A 17,391-nucleotide genomic window follows, 5' to 3' on the forward strand; every position below is an offset into this window, starting at 1 on the left:
TATCTACTTTATTTGCCAAAATAGCAGAACCACAATGTGTTCCAAACTCTTGAAAAATAATAGCTTATTAATTCTTGTAATGTGTCTGTGGAATCATGATTATAAATACAATCTCTTATCTTGTTGAGAAGCAAACAAAAATAAAAAAATCACAGAAGTTGTTAAGTTAGCCTATAAGTATCTAATAAATCAATAAAGAATCAGGAATGGAAAACTAAGTCTCTGCTTTCCTTTTAGGGCAATAGTCACTGTATTACTATACTTCCCAAGAAAAGCTGGCAAGGATAGGCCATTTTATTTTCAGTTTCCTTTTGTAAACAATCTTGTAGTTAACAGAAATAGACCAACATATTCTGTAAATTTTCCATAAACATTCTCTTCATTTTCATAAGTGTAATTCTCATCCTTCTGCCCTATTTGAAATTCTAATGTTCTGTATTGTTTTCAAATTCTGGAAGTGGGTAAATCAAACAATACATTGAGTAAATTACATTGAATGATTTGTAGAGTTGTTGTTAGCTCTATAATTCTACACCTAACCTTTTGTGTACTTTGTCACAAATGATTCCATTTTTCTATAAGTTGTAAGAAAAGAAAGAAATACATATGGAAGGGCTCTGAATTGGTGCCCTTCATTCCTTAAGTGTCATATTCCTTTACAGAGAATCAAAGTGACAAGAGTTCAGACAAACTGCATCACTACTATATATCAAAGATTTTGCTAATTAAATCCACATGGTAAGGTTGTAAAAGGGAACATCTCTGTCCTAGTACAAAACAGCTCCTAACCTTATCTAACCAGTTGAAGAACAAATATTGTCTTCTTTCCTCTTTTATAATATTAAATGTTCCCTTCTGAGCCTTCCTTCCCTTGTTCTTCATTTTCAAAAGACAACAAGATTAGCTGTGTCTTCTGCCGATTTGATTTCTGAAACGAGTAGAATAGGAATATGAATGCCCAACTGAATGACTATTTTTGATAATGCCCTTGTAATGACCACCTGGTGTCATCTTTGATTCTGATCCGCAAACGTTATTAACCTCCCATTTTGATAGCTATCTACTGCTATCTTCATCTTCAGAGACAAGTGCATAAGGACCTAAGTTAATTTAAACCTGTAACTGCCCCCAAAGATAGCACAGTAAGAGAACAAAATCATGTTTTCATTAAAACAAAAACAACTTAAAACATCTGGTGCTTACCACTTTAATCTTTAATTCCTAGTGAAATAACCTATGCCAATGTTTATAGTTTACTTTTTATATGAAAAAAACAAAAGTAGAATATTTATTTCATTAAATGACTCTAGAATGTCTTCTATAAGAATGCCTAACATAGAAAAAGAAAAAAACTTACAAGAGGTGTTTTTTAAAAAAAGAACTGATAGAGTTTTCTTTGATTTGCAATTCACTTGAATAATTCCATTTATAAAAACATTTCACGTGGTCTGTAATAATTGATAGGATACATGTATTAAAAATTTGAGTTCTTGGCTCATTCTTCTACATAATGATCTATAACTTTAGTTAATATACAATATTTGCTCATAATGTTCTCACTTTCAATATTACAAGTATGAAAATGGCATGGTATTGAGAAAAAAGTATCGGATAGAGGGTCAGTTGATAGGAAGTTCAAGTCCCAGCTTTGCCACTTTCTTGCTTGATGACTCTTAAACTTAATTTCTCTTAGCCTGATCTCTCATCAACGACCTGAAGAAATAACAATATTTTGTCTTCTCAAATCATAGTGCACTGTGGCCTCAGTGCATTGCTTTTTAAGCTTCAGAACTCTTACAAGTTAAGTCTTACAAGTTATCGTTGCCTCAAACACACTGATGCAGAAATGTTTCAGGTCCTCTCTTTTCCAGGGGCTTCAGCCCGAAATAATAAATTCATTTGTCTTATAATTGTCTCGAGTTAATCCAGTTTTACTTTTGTTTTTCTCAGGCTGAACTCTTAGGTTTAAATATGTAAGAGAATGGGTGTGTGTGTGTGTGTGTGTGTGTGTGTGTGTGTGTGTGTTAACTGGGATTTTGGAGCAGCTATACGCTAATAATTTCCGCTTAAGGAAGTTAATGAACTCTAATCACCTTAATATATATCTGGAATTTTTCATCTGTTATATTGTACTTCTAGGTAAGATGAAGCTTATTGCAAATATTAAAAACCACGTCTATAAAACTTGTAAACTTTGTGATCATTAAGAGCAAAAAAAGCAAATACACATTTTAAAAAATGTGACTGAACAACAATTTAAAAGTTGAAAATAAGTAGAAAAGTAAAAAACATGATCTTTCTACATATTTTTCAAAAAGTATATTTACTGCTGCTTCTTTTGGATAATCTCTTAGAATGTCAATTGTGATAATAAATATGGCAGATATGGTAGGAGATACAGTTTCTGTCAATTACCAAAGTACTATATGAAAATATTGCGTATTAATTTTTAAAATTGGTAGCAGATATTTCAGTCAATGCGTTTCAATTAAACAAAAACCTGTGAAGCGCCACCTATTGTTGAAAAGAAGTCATTTCAAACTTCAATCAAAACGAAAAATGGGCTTGAATCTTGGAACTGGGTGTTCATAATGGTCATTGTGTTAGATGGTTTTGCCCCATTGCAGGTTAAGGTAAGTGCTCTGAGCACATTTAAGGTGGGCTGGCCTAAGCTGTGATGTTCAGCAGGTTAGGTGTATTCAATGCTTTTTATACTTAGAATCTTTTCAATTTACGATGGGTTGATGGAGACGTAACCCCATCATAAGTAGAAGACCATCTGTACCTTTTCTAAGTAACCACTTTGAGTAGGTAAAGGCCTTTTTGGATATATGTTCTAATGTGTTGGTCAATATAACTACTTTATTATCTTCTCCACCAATATTGTAAAACTGCAGGTAGGTACAGTGTTTTTGTGTCTTCTAGGTTCCTCAAAAAGCATCCAGAATCAAAGGTAATACCAGGTGGTCATGACAAGGGCAATTTTCACTCCTTGTTTCAGAAATCAAATCAGCAGAAGACATGGCGAATCTTGTTTTCTTTTGAGAATGAAGAACAAGTGAAGGCTCAGTAGGAAACATTTAATATTATGGAAGAGGAAAGAAGACTAATTATTCACTATCTTGCTGGGTTCCCCCCCTTCCCACCCCCACCCCCCCATGCATGCTAAGCCACATGTAGTGGAAAAAAAGAAGCCATGGGAAAGGCAGGTTGCTCATGTCCAAGACCATGCACCTGGGGTTTGGCTCCTCTGGTCTTTCCATGTATTTTTCCCTTTCACTTTGCCCATCATGGGGAAGTTCAAGGAATTTCATATGCAGTGTACTTGTGAGGTAGAGCATGAGCACAACCCATATTTCTGAAGGTATCTTATTTCTGCTGAGGACCCAGCGTGTCCATGTGCATGTTTGAGGTTGAAGTACTATATTTACGATCCCAAATTTACCTTTGAATTCAGTACCATTTTTGTGAGACCGAATACAGGAAACTATCAGAAGGTTTCAATCAAGAGACGCCTGGAAGTAAAAAGAAAAGAGTTATTTCCCTTATTAACACCACCGCCACCACCACACACGCAAAGGTTAAGAGAAAAAAAACAGGACAGCATTGATAATCAGATACAGTAAGTATAGTTCCTAGGTAGACGAAACATAACTCAGAAATAAGTGAAATTTACCTGAGTATGGCATGTAATTCCGGGGGTGACTTCGTCCCTCAGGCATTAATCTGCTTGCACTCTCTCCACTTAACACATATAAACAAGAGAGCATGATACATGCACAGACATGGTAATTATGAGCTGCTTTAAAATGTTTTCCATGCGACACTACAATGCATGACACTGTTTTCTTCTGACTGAAAGGTCCACTGTATCAGCCCTTTCTTTTGTGCCCTGCCACTAGTAGTGTCTTTACGAAGACGTCCCCAGAGAAATGGAATATTCAGCACCCCCTGTAATATAGACCTCTTCTGTCTCATCTTTAACTGCCTGTATTCTCACGGAAGCAAAATCATTAAGCATTCAGAACTATGGCATTGGCCTTGAGATGTTTTGTATTATAGGATTTGTCAAGCAGGAAGCATCTCCTGCCTCTAAGGGATTTGTGTGGAATAATAAAGACCATACCCAGTAAAATGTTTATTAAAAATGAGCAAAAAATAAATGTCAGGAGATGTAGTTTAAATGAGTGTGTGGATTTACTTTTTAACATGCATTTGCATCTTGTTCAAGCTTTACTTTTAACTTTATACAGAAAAACCTCACTAATACAGTATGGGTTAGCCTCCTTGCCACGTGAATTCTCTTTCCCTCTGGCTACAGGGGAGTGAGCCTGTGTGGTCACATGTGGTCACATGTACGTGGGGCTTTGGGTTTGCGGATGAATGAAATGCAGGGGGGGAAGGAGAGGGAGAAGGAAATGCTGGAAGAGGGAAAGGGGTGCCTTAAGTGGGAAAAAGTCTAAACAGTGAATTACATTTAAAAATAAATGTAGGCGTATGCCTTGTACACTCCATATTAAGCAACTAAAGATCCAAAAGGAGTAAACGTACATTGTTCCATAATTGTGTAATACAGTCGGAGTTCTACCTTCTACTTTGAACCGTGAACTTTCTATTGAATACGAACCACATATACCAGGCCTGAATTATTACCAGTTCCAAAGTGGGTTCTGAATTAATGAGATTAATGAGATTTTTTTACACTGTACAGGGAATTTGATCCCGGGGTAGGAGTTTTATTAATGAGTGGCCCTGCACTCAGTGACAGTGTGCCATTTGATGGGTGTATTTTTATAAGGCCCTGTGCAAACATCACTAATTGGCTCCCTCTGAGTTCACCGTGACAGTAAAGATCCTGAGCATACATCAACGGCAGCAATCCTTACTCATTAGACGAGACTAGGGGTTGAAACTGTTCCTATGTAACAGTGTCATAGAAAGTTTATGCAGTTCGTGTTGATTGAAAAGATATTATAGGCATACCTCGGAGATATTGCAGGTTTGGTCCCAGCCACTGTAATAAAGGGAATATCACAATAAAGCGAGTCGCATGAATTGTCTGGTTTCCCAGGGCACATAAAAGTTACCTTTACACTCTACTGTAGTCTGTTAACTGTGCAATAGTATTATGTCTAAAAAATGGACATACCTTAATTAAAAAATACTCTATTGCTAAAAAATGCTAACCATCAACTGAACCTTCAGAGGGTCATGAGCTTTTTTGCTGGTGGAGGGTCCTGCCTGGATGATGATGGCTGCTGAGTGATCAGGGTGGTTGTTGCTGAAGTGGGCGTGGTTGTGGCAATTTCTTAAAATAAGACAACAAGAAAGTTTGCCACATCAAGTGACTCGTCCTTTCACAAATGATTTCTCTGTGGCAGGTGATGTGGCTTGATAGCATTTTACCCACAATAGAACTTTCAAAGTTGGAGTCAGTCCTCAAACCCTGCCGTTGCTTTATTAACTAAGCTTGTTGTCATTTAAACAATCTTCGCAGCATCTTCACCAGAGTAGGTCCCATCTCAAGAAACCACTTTCTTTGCACATCCGTAAGAAGCTACTCCTCCTCGGTTCAAGTTTGATCATGAGAGTGCAGGAATTCAGTGACATCCTCAGGCCCCACTTCTCGTTCTACGTCTCTTGCTATTTCACCACATCTGCAGTGACTTCCTCCACTGAAGTCCTGAACCCCTCAAGGTCGTCCATGAGAGTTGGAAGCAACTTTTTCCAACTCCTGTTAATGTTGGTATTTTGACCTCTTCCCGTGAGGTCATGTTCTTAAATGGCCGGTATGTTCTTAAAACACAAATCTGATCACTTAAAAAAACAAAACAAGCCCACATAAAATCTCATCAGTTGCTTCCCATTGTCCACATGCTCCCATCTGAATTTGTGACATGGCCTCAGGTCACTCTGTGATGTGGCCCCTGCCCCTTGCTTCAGACACAATCCGGTCCTCGAAGATGCAGCCACGTTGGAATTCTTTTAGTTCCTTGAATGTGCCGAGGTTTTCTAACCTCAGCTTTGCCCATTATTCCTCTCTCAGTTATATGATGTTCCAAGACACTGTACTTCTTTACACAGTTTTGCACAATTGTAATTATTTATTTTGACTAATTTGTTTAAAATCTGTCCTTCCTTCCAGACTGTAAGGCTCCATGATGTGTATGTTGTGTTCACGATTATATTTCCAATCCCTAGTGGTCCTGAGGCTCATCCATGGCTGTTGTGCAATTAAACAAAGGGTCTCCATCTTACAGGAAAAACCGAATTCATTGATTGAGGGAGGAAATTCAAATTCCTTCTGTGTTCTCCAACAGTCAAATCAACAAACTATTAACAAGAATTGGTTGTATATTTCTCTATTCCAATACATTTTTGTGTCTTTTTTTTGGGGGGTGGGGGTGGGTTTCACTGTCTCACCAACAAAAATAGGGAGAAATATAGTTAATATATCTCCATCTCACATTATTGGCTCATTTGCATAAACTTTGAAATGTAAAGGTAGAAAATGAGACAAGCCACAATCCAAATTCTAGATTGTGGATTTTCACAAGTAGGAAGAACAAACCTAACATGGTGATTTAATAAGTCAGCTGTTTCCTTCCAGATTACAGACAAATCACAAGGGTAAATGCTTAAGACAATTTTCCAATCAAACATGGCTAATCCCGTTGATTTCTAACATTCAAGAAACTCAGGAGAAATCTAACAGTGGAGTTCTTTGTGTTTCTTCTTTAATGAATATTTGGCAAAAACAATGAGGTGGGGAAAAGGTTCTTGAAGGCACAGAATCCAGTGTCACTTGCTTACAAAGCAACCATTGGGACATGAGGCGATTGACCATCTGTTTTCAATTTTGGGTCAAAATTTCTTTTAATCCAGGATGTAATTAAATCCTGGTATGTACAGAGATATCTATTTCACATATATAATTCCCTAGATGTTTAATTATAAAGTAGTTGCAATCATTTGCACAAATCAGTTCACATTATGTGATTTTTGACATCAGGTTTACATGTTTTGGAAGGAGATGGACGGGGCTCTGGTGGGGAAACTGGTGTAATGCCTGGAGGAGTCTGTCTCATCTCCTTTATTTTCATCCACCAACTAGACTGGTGCCCTGTCTCACCTCTCGATTCAGTAGTAAGACAGGAAGAGGTAATTCTGTCAAATCCATGCGTGGCGGATTCGGAGCTACCCTAACTAGGTCTGAGTTATAAGGTGATTGCTTAAATTCTGTGTTAAAATATGAACATCATTTTCTTTAAACTATTGATTATACAGAAAGAAATATTTACTTTAAAAATAAAATCCCCCAAACTCTGAGTAAGAAAGGAGAAAATAATAGATTGCATTCTTCATGTTATAACATCTATGCCACATAGTTTCCTCTTGTCAGGTACCAAAGGTTATTTCCAGATGAAGAAAAATCTGAGACTGTTCTTCTTGATTTCGTTTTCTCTAAATCCAAAATTACATAAAGAGGTGTATATCCCCTTTTTGCCACCGATGTATTCCGTAGTTATAGTTTTTTATTCTATACATAGGTATAGAATCAAACAACATAACTGTGATTGTAGAAAAATAAGCTGAAATCTTCCTGTCTGTGTTTGAAGTAATAGGAAGAGAAAGAAATTGCATTAAAATTCCTTTGTACAGATGGTATCATCTGAAAGTCTTATATACATTATGTACATATTCTTATAACTTGGTAGGGGATCTAGAATATCAAATTGGGAGTGTCTTCATGGACACACATTTCTAATTCCTGTCTCTGTTGTACACACTGGAAAATGTCTATTCTAAGAACCAATTTCTACTTTAATATTTTATAATGATGCTATTTCACACTATTTACATAGAGTAACTTCATAAAAAGACACAAAAAGAGAGACACTTTTGTTGGTTGAAAAAAATGAGGAGACAAAATCTTTAGAACTCTAAGCTAAATCCAGAAGCCAGAATGAAAATTATAAGTTAAGACATTTCATTTCCAAAGAAAAGGAATGGAAAAGAGACCTAAGTTTTATTATTTTTCCTTCCTTTTCTTGAAAAATTCTTCATCCCTTTTTAGTTTATAAATACGATTTTTCACTTTTCTCTCCCCAATACCTCATCTGCAGAATCCTGTTTTCTTAGTATTCGGTAAATAGCTTTCTAGACTATGCCATTTATCTTTTTCATTGGTCTTATACTTCTGTCTTCTCATCCGTCAGTCAATAATAAATTTAAAAAGAACTTACAAGTGTCTACTATGTGCCTGGTGGTGAGCATTAGCTGCTTCACTCTTTACAGAGAGGTTTTTATGCCCACTTTGTCGGGCTGCTTCTCATGGAGGCCCTGGAGAGTTCTACCCAGTAGTCTGCATTTCATTTTCAAAGTAAGGAGCCAAAGCAGGATTCTAACAGTGCGTGTGTCACAAAAAATTTGGCTGACCTTTGTTGCCAGGTCCTGGGAGGTCACCCCTAAACCTTTGGCTTTCCTGAGTGGTAGGAGTGGAGGGTTGTCCATCTGATAGGGTATGCTAGTGAGGTGGCTCACAGTGGGTGCTTCATCGTTTACTGAAACCAGATGACCCAGTGTAGGGCCAGCCACAGCCCTAGTCTTAGGGTAGGGGGTGGGCAACCACAGAAGGGCCCATCGTGTGATGAGAGAGTTGGAGCTCTGAGCCCTGTGGCATCAATCAGCCTTGGAGCACTGGGGGCGTTGTGGGGGGCAGGAGGGAGAGAACTGGAAATTGGGCTCAACCTCAGGGGCAATGAGTTCATCCACCCCACCTACTTAACAAAGCCTGAATAACAGCTCTGAACATGAAGCTGAGGTGGGCTTCCTGGGTTGGCAGTATTCCATATAGGTATGGTCACACGATGCCAGGAGGGTAAGGTGTCCCTTCTCTTTGGAATCTTCCTGGCCCCAGACTCCACCCTAGGCTTCTCTACTTGTTGGCTGGCTCTGATGTGTACCCTTTTACACAATGAAACTGTAATTGTAAATATAGCACTTTCACGAGTTCTGAGTCATTGCAGCAAATCGTTGAACCTGAGGGGGGTGATGGAGACCCCTGAATTTATAGTCAGCTGGTATGAAGTGAGGGTGACTCTGGGGTCCCCTGACTGTGGGCCAGCGTCAGAGCTCTTGGGCAGACTCGTCAGTCTGGAAGACTGTGCCCTGAACCTCCAGTTTGGCTGACTCCTGGTGGTGGGCAGAAGCTTCAATCCGAATTTCAGGCAGTACTAGGAGGGCTGGGGTGGAGAGGAGCAGCTGGAGTTACTGAGGTGGGCGGGTCAACGACAAGATATTCGAGGGTGATGTGGGCATAGATCAGACCCCAGGAAGTCCCAGGGAAGAGGCAGGGCCTGCGAGAATAATCTTGATGGGGGTGGACTCAATAGATTGGAGAAAGGAAGAGGACTCCTGCAAACTATGTTACCTAAACAATATTTCAGAATGACAAAAGCAGATAAGTAGTTGTATTTGTTCCCTGTTGCTGCTGTGACAATTTACCACAAACTTAGTGGCTTAAAACAACATCGATTAATTATCTTATAGTTCTGGTGGCCGGAAGTCTGACATGGGTCTTCTGGGCTGCCTTCCCTCTGGCCACCGCATTGCTAGCCTTTTCCAGCTTCTAGAGGATGCCTGCATTCCTTGATCTAAGACCCCACATCACCCCAACTTCTGTGTCTGTCCTTTCATCTCCTTCTCTGACCCTGACCCTCCTGCCTCCCTCTTATCAGGACACCTTTGATGACATTGGACCCACCCACATAATCCAGGATAATCTCCCAACTCAAATTCCTTAACTTAATCACATCTGCAAAGCCCCTTTGGCCATGTAAGATAAAACATTCATGGTTCTGGAGATTAGGTCAAGGGCATCTGGAGGGGAAGGGGTCCGGATTCTGCCTACCACAGCAGTCCTGTTGAAGGGGTGGGGGGCAGGACATGTAAATATGGTAGGGAAGGAGACGAGGGCTGTACTTGATGGAGAGCTGAGGCCCACCTGGCAGAAGACAACAGGGAGGACTGAGAAGTTTCATCAGCAAGATCACAGTCTGTTGCTATAATTTAGGAAGCATCAGCTAGATGAAGAGGGGGAGTGACCAGAAGAGGCCTGCTACGAGGCTATGGCAGGAGCCACGCGTGAGATACTGAAGCCTAAAGTCCCCCAAGAAATGAAACAGACGGCACTTGAGTGAGGGCCACTTTGTGAGACTCGACATCAGATTGAACCTGTGATTTGAGAGAGAGAAAGGCAACATGAGAGTTTTGAGGAGGTAGAAAAGGCATTAAACTCAATTTTAAGTAGTGTTTATTTGGCAGGAAAACAGTAAGTTATATTTTGAACATGGCGAGTGTGAAATTATATGGAGGCTCAATGAGTGGGGGTCCGTCCAGCAGACACCAACTTGGGAGAGCAGAACTTTGTGAACTGAGATATTTTAGTCTCAGGCACAGGGCACATAGTTGACTATATGGAGAGAAGCCCGTGAGAGAGAGAACACAGAAGAGAAAGAAAAGGTTGAATGCAAAATTTTAGGATTTAGGGGTTGTTCATTCATTCAGCAACAATTATTCTGTGGTTATAGGGCCCCCTGTTTTGTTCCAGGCATTGTGCTGGGCTCTGGGGCTGTAAGCCTTGCCCTCACAGACTTTACAGGCCTAGTGGAAAGGAAAAGTCAGCAGTGTTCGGATGTACTAAGGGCGACACAAACATCTGCCATCACAGTCGTGGGGTCAAGGGGCTGGAGGAGGCGGAGGGAGGGAGAGGCAGGCTTTCCTGATTAAGCAGAAGAAGGGGCCAGGAAGTGACAATCTAGGAAAAACAAACAAGTTCTAAGCCCTGCAAGTTTGGAAAAGCCTGATGGACGTGGGGAACTCGGAAGCCGGTAGTGCTGGTGAAAGGAAGTATGAGATTTACTGTCAAGAAGGAGAAGTTCATGGCGGGGGGATGCCCATTGGCAGCAGAGAGCTTGGCTGAGGCTAGCTAGCATCTTGTACATTACCTGGCATATACTTAGATACTTAATGCTCAATAAATATGAAAGACGTGCGTGGAAATTTGTAAAACACCCTTACATACACTATTGTGGTAGGAAGATTAATGTTCTCCCAAGAAGTTCTCATCCCTGGAATCCGTGAGTATGGTGACATGGCAAGGGGGAGTTAGGGTTGCAGATGGAATTAAGGCTGTTAAGCAGGTGACCCTGATGTAGAAAGACTATCCTGGACTGCTAGGGTGAGCCCAGACTAATCACAAGTGTCCCTCAATGTGGAAGAGGGAAGCAGCAGAGAAGGTCAGAGTGATGCAATGTGGGAAGGACTCGACCGGCCATTGCTGGCTTTGAAGACAGAAAAAGCCATGAGCCAAGTAACAGGGGTGGGGGTGGGGGTGGGGAGGAAGCATCTAGAAGCTAGAAAAGGGAGAAGACAGATTCCCCTCCCCCCCACGCTCTCCAACCCACCCCTCGAAATAAACACAGTCCTGCTGACACCTTGATTTTAGTGCAGTGAGATCTATTTTGGACTTCTGAGTTCTAGAACTGTTAAGATAATAAATTTGTGATGTTTTAAGACGCTAAATTAGTGTTACTTTGTTATAGCAGCAGTTGGAAAGGAATACAATCATTTTACAGATGAATGGAATTAAAATTTTAAAAAGTATTCAACAAATGAAGATAAAAAGAAAAGACATAAATCACCATTGTTAGAAATTAAGATCCTGCATTATAGATCCTGCAGATCCATTAAAAGAAAAATAAGGGATTACTGTGAACAACTTTATGCTTCTAAATTTGACAATTTAGAAGAAATAGATCAATTTCTCAAAAAGAGAAACAAATAAATTCAACCAAGATGAATAGACAGTCTGAATTACACCATCAAACAACTTGAATTTATAATGAAAAAGCTCCAGAAAAAGAAATCTCCATGATGTCCCCACCTAATAATTCTACAAAACATTTAAACAAGATTTAACACCAATTTTATATGATTTCTTCCAGAAAACAGAAAAGGAAAGAACACTTTTTAACTCATTTTATGTACCAAAAATCAAAACTAAAAAAATAGTACAAAAAAGAAAACTACAGACCAATATCTCTTATCAGCTCACATGCAGAAATCTTCCAAAAACATTAAAAATCCAACCCAGCAACACATAGAATGAATTATGTACCATGATCGTAACTCCAAGTTTGCAAACTGGTTTAACATTTGAAAATCAATCAATATAATCCACATTACAGAAGAAAAATCACACCGTCCCATCAATTGATGCAGAAAAAGCATTTGACAAAAGCCAACAGCCATTTATGATTTGTAAAAACCACAAACTCTCAGCAGGTTAGGAATGAGAATTCACTCAACTTAGCAAAGAGCATCTCCAAAAATCCTACAGTTAACCTCATACTTAGTGCTGAAAACAGAATGCTTTTCCTCTTATGATTGGGATCAAAGCAAGGACGTTCACTGTCACTTCTCTGATGCAACAACATAGTGCTGAAAGTTCTAGCCACAGCAGAACAGCAAGAAAAAGACATAAAAGCCATACGGACTGGAAAGGAAAAAAAAAATAAAACTTTTATTACATAATAAAACCCTATTTGAGATGACATGATTGTCTACATAAAAAAATCCCAAAAGATCTACAAAGAAACACCTAAAACTAATAAATGAGTTCAGCAGAGTTGCGGGACAGGATGTGAGATCAACACAGAAAAATCAATAGTACTTTTACAGATGAACAATAACATGTTTTTTAAAAATTATTTAAAAAATTTTTGACTGGACAATATTTTTATATGGGTCAAAACAAAAAGGTATAAAAATGTGCACATTTCCTGTCTACCTAGTTCCTAACCCTCCCAAACAAAGAACCACAGCTATTAGGTTCTTGGATATCCTTTTTAGAATTTTTTCAATGCTCACACAAGGAAGTATATCTTTTTCCATTTAGTCCACCATTTTCATATAAATGGTAACATATTCCACACACTGTTTTTTACCTTGCCCTTTTCACTTAACATTATATCTTGGAGATCTTTTCATACCAGTACATAAATAACTTCCTCTGGTTTGCAGCTGCATAGTATAGCATTACATAGATGATTATAGCTTACTAAACCATGGGCATTTAGGATTTTTCTAATCTTTTGCTATGACAAGCAATACCTCAAGGAATAAACTTGTTCATCCTTGTATGAACATATCTGCAAGATGAAATCCTGGAGTGGATTGCTGAGGTTTATGGAATTGCATTTTGCTAGATATTTCCAAAGTCTCATCTCTAGAGATGGCACAATTTTTCACACCCATTAGAACTGTTAAAGACAGTTTTCTTTCCTTGAGGCCTCACCGACAAAGGGTGTCATCAAGTGTTTGAATGTTCGCCAATCAGATAAGTAAAAAATGGTACCTAGGTGTGGTTTTACTTTACATTTCTCTGATAGTAGTTGTAGGGTGGAAAATGTTTTCAGAGTACCTTAAAGACTATGTGTATTTCCTTTGCTGTGAACTAAATGTTCAGCTATCAGTTAGTCTATTTTATTATCTTTTCCAAAGACTTTATTCTGAATGTATTTGTATTTGCGACTGTTTTTCTGTTTTCCAATGTATTGATTTCTGCTTTTATTTTATATTCCTTCCTTTTGCATTTCTCAGCATATAATGTTGTTCTTAAGATGCTTAATTTGTTTTCACTCTTTGTTTATTGACATAAACATTAGCTATATCCCGCATGTTCTGATAGGTAGGTTTTCTAGTCCTATATACTTTTTTATTTTAGTTTTCATTTCCTCTTTGAGCCAAGAGTTGCAGCTTTTATGGGTTGGTTGGTTTTTTGCTTTTCATTTCCAGGTAGTGGGGGCCTTTTTTGTTATTAATTTCTGGGTTGTTTTTATTGTAATCAGAGAATTTTGTCTACACTATTTTAACTTTTGGGAATTTACTGAGGTTTCCTTTGTGGACCAATATCAGTTCAGGGATATTGAAAATGAAGATATGTTCTTCATTATTAGAAGAGGAAACTTGATACATATATTACAGAACTATTTACTTATTAATGATATTACTTAGGTCTTCTATATCTTTTCATATATCTTGAACCCTTGATCTCTTATGAACCAAAAGAAAACAAATCTACTACTAGAATTTTTCTGTCAAATTTTCCTTGCTTTTTCTATTATTCTGCTTTATGAATGTTGGCACTCTGTTATTTGGTATATAAAAGTCATCACTGTGATGGCTTTGTTTTGAACTTGTTTTTAAAACTTTGCTTTGCTAGTGTTGTGTCCTGAGTTCTACCTTGCCTGGTGAGTTTCCGCTGTGCTGTCCTTTCACTTGCATTTGCCCAACAGCCTTTCCTCTTCCTTTATTTTTAACATATATAAATACTTTTCTTTTAGATATGTCTCTTGTATACAGCATAGAATTGAATTCTGCTTTGTGGTTGCACTAGTTTTTTATTGCTATGCAACCGATTATAGCTTCAAACAATACAAATGTCTTCCTTTACCATGAACGTGGGCCAGGAGTCCAGGTGTGTGTTTGTTGGGTCCTGTGTTGACCCACAAGTTGGGTCACAAGACTGTAAGCAGGGCTGACCGGGCGGGAGGCTTGATTGGGGAAAAACAGTCTTCCAAGCTCATTTAGGTTGTTGGCAGAATTCATTTCCTTATGGTTGTAGGACTGAGCCTTCCAGCTTCCTGCTGGCGGGGGGCTGGAGGCCAACCACAGTCCCTAGAGGCTGCCATCAGTTATTGGAGGCCACCTGTGGTGCCTGGTCACATGGGCACACAACAGGCTGCCTCAGGCATCAACTCTGTGGGGAACGTCTCCAGAGGGAGTTGGCCAGCAAGACGGAGACTTACAGAGCAGGACATAATCATGGGAGTTACATTGTATCACCTTTGCCATATTCTGTTGGTTCGAAGCAAGTCACAGGTTCCCCTCTCCCTCCCACACTCAAGTGGTGGCACTACACAACGTCATGAACTCCAGGAGGTGGACACCGTGTGGCCATCTTAGAGTCTGCCAACACAGTGATGAAATCCAAGTCTTTTTCTTTCGTTTGTAAGTTTAGTCCATTCCTGTGTATATGTGGGCTTCATTCTATATGTGTACATATTTTGGGATATTTTTGTTTTTTTTGTTTTTTGTTTTTTTTGCATTTTGCTTTTTTCATAGTTAGGAAGGTTTTTATTTTTGTTCTATTTTGCTCTAAATAATTATAACCTGATTTACTAACCTCAGTCCTCTATTTCTTTAGACAATATCTATGATGTCCTGCTCTGAGCAATAATAAAATTAGTGTGTGTTCCCTTGGTTTTCCAGGCTAGCTGCTTCTTCTTCATATACGGCCTTTTGTGCGACTTTTTGAGGAAATCTATCATTTCGGCTCTGAAATAACCCAGATCCAAACCCAGCTCGGCATCATTGCTGCACCTCCTGTTGAAAAACTTGGCATCAGTTAGCTGAGGCCGACTTTTGTTGTGGTAACAAATGGCCCCCAAATCACAGTGGCTTACAACACAGGTTTATTTCTCACTCATTTTTCAGCGGTTGACATGTGGGTTGACTGTGGTTTAGGAACCCAGCCTCTGTATTCAAGTAGGCCTCTCTGGGACATTGCTCATCTGGGGAAGAGGGAAAAGAGAGGTGGCAGAACTATATGGTGAGGGCAGCAGAACCCTTTAGAGTTTCTGCTCAAAAGTGGTACCTGTCCCTGCAATCACATTTCATCAGCCAAAGCAAGTGTCACGGCGGAGCCTGATGCCGGAGGAGTGGGCCTTACCAATCTTGAGCAGGGCAGCCGTGTTCAGGAAGGGGCCAGAAGCTCCAGGTGTTAGGACAGAGGCTGGTAGGAGGAGTCAGGAACTATTTGGAACAAATAATAGAATCTGTCACACAGGGCAAAACTGCACCCCTCAGTACATGCCTCTCACCTTTGATAAGTGTATGTTTGCTGGCTGTCACCTAGATCTTCTTACCAGTAAGGCTTTGCGCTGCATTTCGCCCTCTGCCTCCTACTAACTCAGCTGCATTTGGTGGCCTTTTGCATATTCTGGAATCTAGAGACTAGGCCTGTCAGCTAATTTCACCAAAAATGGGGTATGCATTTATTTTCATTCTCCTTGTTGCTTTTGGATGATTTCCAGAACGCAAAAGGGGAAATGCTGGGATTTCCAGCTACAGTGATCCAGACAGCTGCACACCTTCCTTGTCACGGCAGGCGACTGCAGACGACGGAAAGCCCACAAACTGCAGCCTGCCTACTGGAATGAGAGGTTTGAACATTTTCATGGTTTTATATCGGCAGAATCATGTCAGGCCTTTCCTTTTTAAGTGAGAAGGACTGATAATTCCTTTCTCCTCATTTTTCTGCTTCTTTGTGCTGTTGGAATATTTGGGATAGAACGCGATTGCTACTGTTCTGCGATCACTGTACAGCGATTCTACAAAATATCCAGGAAAAGTGGTCACCAGCACATTAGTCATAGGTCCCTCTTTCTCTCCTTCCTTTTCTGTCCTCCCAGTTAGTAACTGATGCCACCAGGTTTGCATAGTTCACCTGGGCCATCATAACACCTGCATGCTTTTCATAACACTATTCTCTGCCACTCAACCTTGACTGCCAACATGCTCCAGGCTATGAGTCATCCTTCTAGATGTTACCTCTGATGTTCATTCGCTCATTCAATTAACAAATATTTGTCCTCTGCCTAATTTCCCCAGTCACTACCTTTGTCCCACTACAACCACAAATGGACAGGTATTCAAAGAAAAGAAAAAGTTTTAAAAATCTTTAACGGAAATAAAGGTGACATATTTTTATCTGTAGCTCATCTTCAAAGATAAACTTTGGAGCCTGGTAAAACCATAGATGGATTACTTTCTGGGTTTAACTGCTTTACAATAATAGACTCAAGTAATAAAAAAAGACCTTCAGGACATGAAAACATCGAAAATTGTGACAAGCAAAGCACGAGCATGAATGTTTATGCCACAGATTGTGGCAAACAAGATGATCTGTGCATTGGTGTCTCGTTCCTGCTCTCACAGCACATCTTGGGGACTCTTTCTACTTTTGCTAAATCATTTTTCCCTGAGCTAAACTGAAGGTGCCCAACTTTTGTAATTCAAATATGCTTTCTACTGTCAGGTATAAGATTTACCAAATGGAGAAAATAATTTGTCTCACTCAGAGACCTCTTTTGATTATGCAGGAACCACGGAATATGTTAGTTGTTAAACAAAATACATTTTTATAATAATTAGGTGTTCTCCCAGGGTGGAGGAGGCAGTTGTGAGGAACAAGAAACCAGAGGAGGCTGGTGCTAATGACACAAACATTGGATGGGAAAGATGTCATCCTAGGTGGTGTATGTG

At 39.4% G+C, this 17,391-nt stretch overlaps 1 protein-coding gene across 2 annotated transcripts in view; it reads right to left on the reverse strand.

The window, feature by feature from the left end:
* Nucleotides 1-3,195: 3,195 nt before the first annotated feature.
* AFG2A (AAA ATPase AFG2A) overlaps nucleotides 3,196-17,391 on the reverse strand; it is a 275,103-nt gene continuing 260,907 nt past the window's right edge. The window contains exons 17-18 of one of the 2 annotated variants that reach the window (XM_074338542.2): nucleotides 4,984-5,014; nucleotides 3,208-3,515 (exon numbers count right to left, since the gene is read on the reverse strand). In XM_074338542.2, the coding sequence (XP_074194643.2) occupies nucleotides 3,505-3,515; nucleotides 4,984-5,014 (42 nt within the window). In that variant the 3' untranslated portion in view covers nucleotides 3,208-3,504. Of the gene's footprint in view, nucleotides 5,015-17,391 lie in introns of both variants that reach the window. The other variant, XM_074338541.2, reaches the window with a different exon arrangement.

The sequence above is a fragment of the Rhinolophus sinicus genome, chromosome 15 (genome assembly GCF_057876585.1).
Source record: "Rhinolophus sinicus isolate RSI-liver-muscle chromosome 15, RSI-T2T, whole genome shotgun sequence".
Taxonomy (NCBI): Eukaryota; Metazoa; Chordata; class Mammalia; order Chiroptera; family Rhinolophidae; genus Rhinolophus; species Rhinolophus sinicus.